At 37.8% G+C, this 13,135-nt stretch overlaps 1 protein-coding gene across 1 annotated transcript; it reads left to right on the top strand.

The window, feature by feature from the left end:
* Window positions 1-8,109: 8,109 nt before the first annotated feature.
* On the top strand, window positions 8,110-12,421 carry LOC140172108 (uncharacterized). The gene is made up of 2 exons (XM_072195453.1): window positions 8,110-8,420; window positions 10,310-12,421. The coding sequence occupies exons 1-2, from the start codon at window positions 8,379-8,381 to the stop codon at window positions 12,044-12,046; spliced, it is 1,779 nt and encodes a 592-aa protein (XP_072051554.1). The 5' UTR covers window positions 8,110-8,378; the 3' UTR covers window positions 12,047-12,421.
* Window positions 12,422-13,135: the final 714 nt, after the last annotated feature.

The following is a 13,135-nucleotide window of genomic DNA, read 5'->3' as shown; positions in this document are numbered from 1 at the left end:
AAAGTGGAACACGGGGCAAAGCGGAATCATCAGTCGGCTGCGGAGCAGGTGACTACAAGCTCCTATTTTTGGCTGCATCCTTTTTTGTACTTTGTGTACTTAACCCTCTATCTTTTTAACCAAATATCCCATAGAGTCGTGCGATATGTCAAACTTTTCCTCTGGTCATAAGGAACAAAAAAGTCAGTGGTCGCATCTCTGTAGGATCATTGGTTAATGAGATATAGTCACTTTTTCTCGTTTGGGCGTTTAAGCGTGTAGATCTTTTTAACCAAATATTCCACAGAGTCGTGCGATATGTCAAACTTTTCCTCTGGTCATAAGGAACAATAAAGTCAGTGGTCACATCTCTGTAGGATCATTGGTTAATGAGATATAGTCACTTTTTTGTACTTTGTGTACTTAACCCTCTATCTTTTTAACCAAATATCCCACAGAGTCGTGCGATATGTCAAACTTTTCCTCTGGTCATAAGGAACAAAAAAGTCAGTGGTCACATCTCTGTAGGATCATTGGTTAATGAGATATAGTCACTTTTTTTACTTTTTTTACTTAACCCTCTATCTTTTTAACCAAATATTCCACAGAGTCGTGCGATATGTCAAACTTTTCCTCTGGTCATAAGGAACAAAAAGTCAGTGGTCACATCTCTGTAGGATCATTGGTTAATGAGATATAGTCACTTTTTCTACTTTCTGTACTTAACTCTCTATCTTTTTAACCAAATATCCCACAGAGTCGTGCGATTTGTCAAACTTTTCCTCTGGTCATAAGGAACAAAAAAGTCAGTGGTCACATCTCTGTAGGATCATTGGTTAATGAGATATAGTCACTTTTTTGTACTTTGTGTACTTAACCCTCTATCTTTTTAACCAAATATCCCACAGAGTCGTGCGATATGTCAAACTTTTCCTCTGGTTATACCAAGTCAGCGGTCACATCTCTGTAGGATCATTGGTTAATGAGATATAGTCACTTTTTTCTACTTTGTGTACTTAACCCTGTATCTTTTTAACCAAATATCCCACAGAGTCGTGCGATATGTCAAACTTTTCCTCTGGCCATAAGGAACAAAGAAGTCAGCGGTGGCATATCTGTAGGATCATTGGTTAATGAGATAGAGTTACTTTTCCAATTTTGTGCATTTAACCCTCTATCTTTTTAACCAAATATTCTAGAGAGTCGTGCGATATGTCAAACTTTTCGTCTGGTCATAAGGAACAAAAAATTCAGTGGTCGCGTATCTGTACGATCATTGGTTAATGAGATATAGTCACTTATTGTACTTTGTGCACTTAACTCTGTATCTTTTTAATCAAATATCCTACAGAGTCGTGCGATATGTCGAACTTTTCCTCCGGTCATAAGGAACAAAAAGGTTGATTGGCGCGATAGTAGGATCAAAATATGACACAGCTACCCCCAACCCCAAAAAAATTGCAACAGAAGCTTTTTTGGTATTTTCTTGCAAAATAAGGTCTAATGAATAACATATCAAAAGTTTACAAAAATTCAACTTGGGCGAGGGGTCCAACTGTGACGTAATCAAAATGGCCGCCAAAAGCTGGAAAAATACCCATTAATCTACTGATTTCATCCATTTTTTACTTGTTTTTGTGGGTTCCACTGCTGACAACCTTGTTCAGAAGTACATTACTGGATGTAGTAATGAATCTTTGTAATGTGATATTTAGATTGATCGATTTGGCCGCCATAATGAATTTCAAAATGGCCGCCAGTTTGGTATTTTGGCATATGAAATCAAATCATGCACGTAATTGTAAGGCGAAACTTAAGGCGTTGGATTTTCTAAAATAGCCAATATCCTTTGCACCCATATTCCCATTAAAATTTATATAGAGGTAGGCATACGAACCAAATTAGCAGCAACAGTGAATTTCAAAATGGCCGCCATTTTGGTATGTTGGCTTATTGACTTAAATTATGCACGTATTGCAACTTGAAACTTAAAGCGACATAAATTCTAAAATAACCAACATCATATGCACCAATAGTACCATTAAAATTACTTTTAAGTAGGCATATGTACCAATTTGGCAGCCATATACCATTTCAAAATGGCTGTCAGCTATAATCACCATTATAAAAATCAATATGTTGCTTACAGTATATTATTGAAGTAAACAAAATTCATCTTGCTATTCCACAATTCGATGCCTTTGTTTACAGTAGTATACATCGACCACATTGTATGTATGTTGGAATTAATTGTCATCATCATCTGAGAATAGTTCCTTGTCCATGTTCTCACATTAGCATATGTGTGCACATGCTCCATTGCAATTGAGTCCATTCTTTCTGCACCTACATTTCATAGTGATACATTCTGTAGAACAATTGCATCGAATCATCTTCAACAATGATTCTGGCGCTGGACTTCTTTTCATCATGAATGGAACAAATTTGTCACCTTAAAGAATCCACCCCAGTCAATTGGATGCATACCATCACTTTTACACGTCCACTGCATGACCTACAGATACATTTTCCTGGAGTGAAGCTTTGCAGCAGAGGTTGTGGGTGCAAGTCTTTCAGGTTTAACAAAGCTCTTTGCTGTGCATTTTTTGGGGGAAAGAAGCCGGTAGCGTAAGGATTCCAAAGACTCTGATTGCTGACCATTAAACAGGGACACTATTGTTTTGCAGCCTTCGCTTTATACATATTCTTGATCCATATTGAGAGTGCAAAATGCCTTGGAACAAACTTGTAATACAGGATGACCATTGATGATTTTGTTAAAATACAGACTTGCCTACCACAACTATTCTTGAAGTAGTGTCACAACCTGAAAACGCATGGGCAAACAAGAAATCCGAACAAATGTCATAACTGAGTAAGCGCTTCGGAACCTTTGATATCATACATATGGTTTATCATTGTCAGACCGAAAGTACAAGTCCTTGCAGTCCTTTTCTGCATAATGAAGAAGTAATACCAACAGATGTGTCTTCTCCAATTAGGGTTGTAGACTTAAATGATGCGACTGCTGCTTTCACTGTATCAATATCGGTATCTCCTTCAGCGTGGATCAGATGACATCCTTTCTGGTGCATACGGTCCCCAATGTATCAATCAAAGACAACCGTGGCCTTGCCATAGTGATCAAATGTGAAAGATGCATAATTATCTCAGGGGCATCAGCCTCAGTCTGATAAGTGAGTCACATGCAAAACCGGTTCAAAGTAGGCAAGGATACAGTCAAACAAAATGGAAGGACAAGCTGTCTTTTCATATAGCTACAAACGGAAGACTAGAGTCAAGACCCTTGCATCTGCATGGACTGTCAAGGTCACTGATGACCAAACCATTGTTCCAGCTCTGTTGTTTCAAAAGTTTCTGGTTTCCAGATAAAGCACCACTACTACAAGCCATACAGGATCATGTGTCCTCATCAGAGGCTGATGGCCGTGAGACGGTTCTAAGGACTGATCACTATGTTCTTGATGGAGGTTCTCTTCTACATCGCTTGAAGTGGACAGAAGGAAGCACCCATAGTTCCCTTGCTGATAATTATATATCTTTCACATTTGATCACTATGGCAAGGCCACGGTTGTCTTTGATAGATACACTGGTGGACAAAACACAAAGTATAACACGAATCAGCGCTGCAAAAGTCGGGTTGCAAATAAGGTAGACATATCAGATGCTGGCAATTTGCTGGCAAAAAGAAATGATCTGAACAAACAGACACTCATTAAACTAATTGGGGAGCGTATGCAACAGAAATGATTTGTTGTTTGCCTATGCGTTTTCAGGTTGCAACACTACTTCAAGAATATTTGGGGTAGGCATGAAGTCTGTATTGCACAACATTATCAATGGTGATCCTGTATTACAAGCTTGTTCCAAGGCATTTTGCACTCCCAGTATGGATCAAGAATATATAGAAAGTGAAGACTGCAAAGCAATGGTGTCCTTGTTTAATGGTCAGCAATCAGAGTCTTTGGAATCATTATGCTACAGGTTTCTTTCCAAAAAAAGTTTGCCCAGCAGAGAACTTTGTTAAACCTGAAAGACTTCCACCCACAGCCTCTGCTGCAAAGCTTAACTCTAGGAGAACGTATCTGACTGGGGATGGATTGTTTAAGGTGACAGATTTGTTCCATTCATGATGAAAAGAAGTCCAGCACCAGAATCATTGCTGAAGATGATTCGATGCAATTGTTCTACAGGATGCATCACAAAGAAATGTAGCAGCAGAAAGAATGGACTCAATTACACTGAAGTATGTGGACACATAGGCTATATGTAAGAATATGGATCAAGAACTATTTTGAGATGATGATGATGATGACAACTAATTCCAACATACATACAATGTGGTCGATGCATACTACTGCAAACAAAGGAATCGCATCGTGGTAAATATGGCTGCCAAATTGATACATATGCCTACTTGAAAGTATAATATTAATGTTGGCTATTTTAGAATTTCTGTCGCTTTAAGTTTCAAGTTACAATACGTGCATAATTTAACTCAATAAGCCAACATACCAAAATGGCGGCCATTTTGAAATTCACTCTTGCTGCCAATTTGGTTTGTATGCCTACCTCTATATAAATTTGAATGGGAATATTGGTGCAAAGGATATTGACTATTTTAGAATATCTAACACCTTAAGTTTTGCCTTACAATTACATGTATGATTTCACTTCATAAGCCAAAATACCAAAATGGCGGCCATTTTGAAATTCATTATGGCTGTCAAATTGCTCCATCTGAATACCACAATTTAAAGATTCATTACTATATCTAGTAATGTACTTCTGAACAAGGTTGTTACCAGTGGAACCCACAATAACGAGTGAAAAATGGATAAAATTAGTTGATTATTGGGTATTTTTCCAGCTTTTGGCGGCCATTTTGATTACGTCACAGTTGGACCCCTCGCCCAAGTTAAATTTTTGTAAACTTTTGATATGTTATTTATTAGACATTATACTGCAAGAAAATACCAAAAATCCTTCTGTTGCAATTTTTTTGGGGTCATGTGGTAACTTTACTCTACTACGAGGTTCATATTGGTGCGTATGCACCAAATATGTATCTTGTAAACCTTACGTTTTGCCTTGCTTGCTTCGTAATCCTGTTTGGGCTGGACAAAAATATGTTCCACTTTCCCCCGATCTCCCCTAGGTACCGGTAATATTCGTCTTAAGCTTACTGATTTTCTTTATTTTATTACTAGTATATTGTGAAAAACCATGTAGCTGTGGTGTTAGCTCAATATGCTAGGAAAATATTATAACCGATGACCCCATGTTGAATTTGGCTAAATCAGCTGTATTTTTGCTGATAAAATAGCACGTACTCGATCGACATCCGCCATCTTGTATTTAAAATGCCTAGCAACTGTCACTCAAACTTACGATGTGTCAACTGCCGTTCACTTTTATACAGGGATTGAATACGAGTGTCACGGCCCCATATGCAAAACTTGCGCGCATCTGCTCAACACAGGCCTAATTGGTTCATTAAGCACGGGATTCCGTCGGCGCATTTATCGTTTTTGACAAAACTTTTGCTGTTGATGGCTTTTAAAATAAACTTTCTTATAATCGTCGGACGGTTTCATAAAATATAACACTTCTTCTTTCAAATAAGCCTAAATTCGATTATATCCAATGACGGGAACCGGTGGGCAATTTTGATTTCGTTTGGTCATTTTTTTCAAGCTTCAATGAGGACAGTGCCTGTTTTTGACGATTTTCTGCGGGTTGCCAGCGCTAAATTCATCAGCAAAATTAAACGATCTGTCAAATGTGTGGTCGTCGGACGGAATCAAAATCTACATAATATTCTCTTTCCAGTGATATAACACACTTCGTGATTGGTTCATGGGAAGAGGTGGGCAAAACTTGTCCAATCACGAGGACCGTGTCTCCAGGGTTGCCAAACCCGCGATTTGGTAGCCCAATTGGGCGACTTTTGAATATTTTCCCCGCGACTTTTGACAATTTCCTGTCCCATAGAAACCAATGGTTAAGAAAAAATTTGGACGACTTTTCAACATTGTCTCCCGCGACTTCCGATAGTTTCCTGTCCTATCGAAACCAATGGTAAAGAGAAAAATTGGGCGACTTTTCGATTATTTGACCCGCGATTCGGGCCACAACACTTTACGATACGGGGATGTGTTTGTCGACGCTATACTTCCTGCTATAGGCCTAACTCACTCTGTTACGCTAATGTTTAGGATTCATTTGATAAAGTGGAATGGTCCACTTATCTGAGCAGTGCTCATGAGCCGTGTAATTAGGTCGTCGTGTACAAAAAGGTCACACACACACTGAGTGTTGCAAACAAATAGCTAATGCACAAATCAGGGCAAAAGTTTTCCATATGGGGTTTAGTGTGTGCATTCAAATCCTTACTAGCCGTCGGAAATGATTGCAAATTACACATTTGTAATCATTTTGACCACAAAATATGATGTGAAACACAGGTAAGCAATGAGAACAAGTCCTACATTTGAAACTTGTAGCTTACTACAACCTGAGACTAGCATTGACTAGTCTCAGCTGCATGTAGGCCTACTCATCTGAATTCCTACTGACTGAAGACAGCCTGAAGACATAATCATAATTCATATACATGTCAGATGTATAATTGTATTGGCAAATATCCACAAAAGCGTTCATTATCAATTTATTTTGATAAATTGTCACATTTTATGCCATGTATTATATTCTTAAAACTAACCGGTGGATTTGCGAACAATTTGTCGCAATAAATGACGTTCGCGGTGAAACGGTGGGCCAAAATGGGTTATATTTGGTAATATGCACACGAATGGTCAAATTAATAGAAAAATACCTGTGATAAATTTATCTGTACACATTGTCGCACTCCGAGTGACGTATGGTATATTTGCAACCCTGTGGTGGATTTGCGAACAATTTGTCGACATAAATAACGTTCGTGGAGAAACGGTCGCCCAAAATGCATTATTTTTGGTAATATGCAGACGAATGGCCAAATTAATAGAAAAATACCTGTGATAAATTTATCTGTACAAATTGTCGCACTCCGAGTGACATATGGTATATTTGCAACCCTGCTGTGGATTTGCGAACAATTTGTTGACATAAATGACGCTTGCGGAGAAATTATTAGAAAAAAAGCTTTTATTTTGCCTAGGCCTGTCCTCCATGCTAGGCAGGGTCTTAGGCAGGATCAGAAGGTTTGCCGGGTGTGTAAATTTAAAAAACTGGGTGTGTAAATTTAAAATTTATGTACAAAGTGGGCAAAAACTGGGTGTGTATATTCCTGCATTAAATACATCAGAATTATTACCATTGCAAGATGGCTTAAATAAAGCTAGTTCACCACGTAAACTTGCATAGCTCAAAATTCGGACCGCTCGCCATTAAGTTTACTGTCATTGCGTATTTTGAAATTGTTGACGTTTTAATGATCCCCGATTTCCGGTTGATTATTTTAGCTGTGTCACGTCACGCGCATGACGCTGGTGGTAACCAGCCTAGCCTAACTTCAGTAAAAAAAAATACGATCGCCGATATCGATGTGATGGATGTGATGTGGGACTTGCATAGGATTACACAGAGATATTTCGTGCCAAAATTTGACCATTTGTAGGCAAGTTGGCCTTACTTTGTCTGCGTTGAGTGAAAAAGGACAGTCTTAAGTAAGTATACGTGCAACGCTTTTTGATGTTTTGGGAGACAGTGAGGGATCCGAAACAGCGGGTGGCGGAGCTTATTCTTGACTGTTTAATATTCATTCAATACGCTGCCTTACGGTAATAGTCTTATACGATGGACAGATAGTATCAGTTTGTGAATGAGGACATCGTGTAAGTTCCTTGTACTAGGCTTAAAGCTAGCATTTCAAGTATCTCTTATGGCAAATAACAGATGGTGCCCGCTGGAATCTCTTGAGGCATTGTCTTTTTTAAAGACATTTCTTGTTTTAAATGTGCTCCAAAACTAAAAACTTTCGACAAATTAGATACGGTAGGCCTATTCAGCAATGTTTTCGTTTCTTGTTTCTATAACACCAGCATACTTTGATAACACATACTTTTATACCAGTTCATAAGTGAAACTCTGTGAAAGTATTAATATCATTCAATGTGTCCGGGCATTGTGCCACGTTCTTATCTGATTCTGGTGTAAACGCTAGCAAAATCCCACATGCCTTGCTGACGATTGCTATAAAGGAACACCAGAAAGCAAATTTTGACATAACGCTGAATTTGATGTGTCGCGACGTCACGATGGTCTGGGTCAGAACACTCAGATATAATAATATTGGTAGATACTGAGAAGTTCTTCTGAAATAGTGATATTTTCTTCCTAGGCAAGCGAGGCTATTTAGCTAGCCGATGTTATCATGGCGGCTAATAAATCTTCTCGGAGAGGCCTTCTACATCAAGTAAGTTCTACCACTAGCATCATCGACTAGCAAGCAAAACGTTTTAAAACTGGTTATAGGCCTATATTGGGTTTTGGTAAAAACGTTTTAATAACTTTAAATTTCGAGTTTTATAAATATCATGAAAACATTGTTATGAAAACACTTCACCAACATTTTTAAAATGTTGTCAAAATGTTTTTTGTAAAATATTTTGGCAAACATTTTTGTCAAATATTTTATGTCAGAATATTTTGCAGTAAGTTTTCATCGAATGTTTTTAAATATTATGAAAACGTTTTATAGGCCTACCCTTATATAATCTATTCTGGCAGCCTTTTTTAACCTTTTGCAAATCATTATCACCATAGTGGCCGGCCTTTCATTATAGTGCTACAGCAATTGTGGAAATGTCTCAGGTGAGGTAAGGGGTACTACATGTACGTTTTCCACTTCCTGGTTCACCATGCATGTACTAATATGCTTACCGAAATGAATAGCATCATGCAGTTATTGTTGCCTACGTGTATGCACACAACACAGGGGCACTTACAATAGGCAATTGGCCCCTACTGGTAGCGCTGTGTTGTAGATATAGGAGATGAACTAGTTAGCGTCATATATCAAAAAATATATAAACTCTATGATTTTAAGTACCTACTTGCTGTATGTTTCAATTCGAATATTTCAACATAATGTTATTTAAGTATTGACACAATATTTGGCAAAAATGTTTGCAAAAATAGTTTACAATAACATTTTTTGAAAACATTTAAAAATATTGTTGCAGTGTGTTTTCATACAAAACGTTTTAAAACGTTATCATGACCTTTGTATAACCCGACATTTTAATGTTATTAAAACGTTTTACCTAAACGAAAAGCCAAAATATAACTTATTTAAAACGTTTTTAAAACGTTTTTGTGTTTGCTGGGACAATGGTTTAGTACTGCATATCTCGGTTTAATCTTCACTAAGCGGGTTTATGGCTGGAAAGGTCACGGTGAATTTGCCGCGCGGGACATAACTGCACTATGGGCGTCAGCTTCTGGCACTCTGATTCAATTTGGGGTGTTTATCATGTTTATTGATGGGAAACCCCCATCATTACCAGCAGCAACATCAACAGCAACAACGCTTTTACCATGTTTACTTCAATCATCAGCATCAGCATCATCGTCATCATCATCATCATCATCATCATCGGCAGCAGTAGCAGACAGCAGCAGCAGCGACATGCAGGACTACAGATGAGCAACAAAAACAACATCTTATACAATAGCTTTGATTCATGCTAGGATGTTTATTGAGGTGCAACATCAACATCCTCATCATCATCATCATCAGGTATCATCAGGTATCATCATCATCGTCACCATCGTCATCAGTGTCATAATCGTCATCAGGGTCATTATCGTCATCGTCATCATCATCATCGTCGTCATCAGCGTCATTATCGTCATCAGGGTCATTATCGGCATTATCATCATCAACATCATCATCATCATCATCATCATCATCATCATCATCCATCATCATCGTCATCATCCATCATCATCATCATCATCATCATCATCATCATCATCATCATCATCATCATCATCATCATCATCATCATCATCATCATCATCATCATCATCGTCATCATCCATCATCATCATTGTCATCATCATCATTGTCATCATCGTCATCTGCGTCATTATCGTCATCAGGGTCATTATCATCATCACCATATCATCGTCATCGTCGTTATCAATATGCAATTTATCACCATTTGCATTGCCAGCAGAAGTAGTCAGCAGTAATACAATCAACAACAATAACAACGATTCTGACCATAGGCTTTTTATTCTACAGAGTATAATTAATAATTATTACATGTATCAAACTTTCATTCAATTGTTTTACAGTTGAGTGTACCCACACATCCACGAATTGACACCAATGGAGACAACCACTGGAGTTACCATTCGGCCTTCATGTTGGTGCTTCTCATCTCCAGTACTGGTATGGCATTAGCAATGTTACCCGCCTTGGTCTCGTCCTCTAAATACAATCCAGAACAAATCTCTAAGAACATCCAGAGTGTCACACAACCCATGCATGCATTGATCTCTATACTCATGTGCATAATCTGTCTTGTATTTATTATACGAAAGAAAGTTTGGACACTTTCAGAGAAAGTTGTGTTTTTGAAAGACCATCAACTTGAATCTAGTGACAACATCAATAATGACATGAATCAACAACATACTGGAAATAGCGAGGTCGCGAGTCATCGAGTTCCGCATTTACAAATTGTCGTTTTTGGGATCGGATGCGGCCTTTGGTTGCTCCTAAATATCATGTATATCGGTACTCACGAACCGGGACACTACTCGTATGTTAGTATCATTAGAATATTGGACTCTGGTGTGTACCTGATATTGGTACTGGTTCAAATCGTCTTCTTTCTCTGGTACGATGGTGCGATATTTCCAAATCATCGCGTGTTCCATTACATCTTCGCTTTGATGATTGCTGATAAAATATGGGTGTGGCTTCTCGTTACACTACGCCATTACGTCAAACTTTCGGCAGCAACGCCTAATTCCACGCATTCCCATGATTCACACGGTAACAAAACTGATATTTATCAGGTAACCGTTCATATTTCTATGCTTTTCCTTGAACCAATCTTTCTTGAATATTTGAATATGTCTGTATGTGTGCTGTTTAACTTGTGGACTCTAATTGGCCACAGCTATTGCAGGCGTCAGCGAATTTTCGGAAGACATTCGAACAACTTAGAAGACGATTATCGAGATGAGGACAGATGCGAATTTGATCAAAGAGACACTCGAAGACATCAAACTACTGATGACTCCAGTGATGCCGAATCAGAACAGGCGAGACTTTTGACTGTCAGGGTTCGTGCCCAGGGTGTATCCAAAAACCAAAAACTATATGTGGTTATTTATATGTTCATTCTCATTGTTGCTGGCGTTGGCTTCCTCTTCACCAATCTACTACTTACGTTGGAGCAGTTCGAATATCTTAAGCTATTTGGAGATGGTTCAGAAATCCCAAACGTCATATATCGCGCAATTCAAGCTGCAATATTTTTACCATTTATGATACTTTGTAAATTGGCGATACATCAACTTAACAAGCGAACACAAGTGTCCGCAGTTGTAAAAACAGATGCTTTGCTTCTGTTTACATCTGCCACAAATTATATCTGGTTTATACTTCGATTTATTGCGACAACATCAATTATATTCTCAAAACCTGGGAAAATGGATACACAAACAACACCTTCACTCTTTGAACTGATACTTTACAACATCTTACAGCTCTGTTGCATCTTACAAATCTGGCTACAAACTCAACTGCTTCTGACGGCTCATAATTCGCGCAAATCGGACCATTCTAAGATGACCAGATGGTGTCTGATGTATCTAATTGTAATTAACATCTCTGTGTGGTTGCAGATGGCAATATCACGAGAGAATACCATAGAAAAGGCAAGTTCTCTGAATCCCCGGATGAACCAAGTATTTGGTGAAATCAACACGAGAAAAATGACGTATATTCTGTCTCCGGTTATGGAATTGTATCACTTTCATTCTGCTGTAATGGCCTATGAAATGTTAAGACAACCCTGATGCAAAAGTTACAAGCAATTAATTAGACGAATTGGTCCAGTTTTAAAAGTGACAAACTGGCCTATTAAACTAGGCGAAAAGTTCAATAAGCGCGACAAAGAGACAACACAGTTTCTTTAATGAAACTTTATTTAAGGTGGTACTACACCCCTTGATAAATTTGTGACTATTTTTGCATTTTTCTCAAAAACTAATAACACACTGGTAACAAAAGTTATAGGGGCAAGGAATCCAGTTACTACACTGGAATTTCAGTGACTAAGACAAGCGATACGTTATTTATGATAAGAAAAGAGGTACCGCTAGAATGTACCTCATTTCTTAACACATATAATGAACTTGAATCACTGAAATTTCAGTGAAGTAATTGGATTCCATGCCCTAATAATATACATTATTTTTTGAGAAAAATGCAAAATTAGTCACAGAATTTATCAGAGGCTGTAGTACCACCTTAAACCAGTTTTTATTTCAGTTTTTACTTCTCTGTACTTTTCATAACTTTCATTTTATTTGTCAGTTCTTTTGTTTCAGTTTTCTTCTGTTCCTTTTGTTTTGAACTAAAGGTGCATATTTATAAATTAGCCATTCACCACTCTCAAACCATGTCTAGTCCGTGGATTTTAGGCCAGTTTGTCACTTTTAAAACTGGACCTTCTAATCAAATGATTGTAACTTTCCTTTTTGAAGTCGCATTGGATTCAATGGGGTGTCATAATCATGTGCCGTAGGCCTACGTATATACATTCAGTAAATCAATTTGCCCAAATATTGTTTAGTTTTAAAATTATGATATTTTTTCAAGTGTAGGATACTTTTTGGCGCAGTATATAATCAACAGTTACTAGTAATCATGGTAATAACGAACTTTCTTGAATTGTTTCATGCAAATTGAGGTTGGAGCAAATAATAGTTATAACTCAATTAACTTAAATAAAAACTAATTTATGGTAATATATGGTAAGTAAAAAAGTGTAATCGCAATATTCCAGGTTTGCCACCGTTGATAACTTAACGCAACCATGATGGCAACACAGCTGAATTTCCTTTATGTTTGATAGATGATTACTCACATGGGCTCAAAAAGAA

The sequence above is a fragment of the Amphiura filiformis genome, chromosome 15 (assembly GCF_039555335.1).
Source record: "Amphiura filiformis chromosome 15, Afil_fr2py, whole genome shotgun sequence".
Classification (NCBI taxonomy): Eukaryota; Metazoa; Echinodermata; class Ophiuroidea; order Amphilepidida; family Amphiuridae; genus Amphiura; species Amphiura filiformis.
Note: the sequence above shows the minus strand (reverse complement) of the source record. Positions and strands in the feature narration are given on the sequence as shown.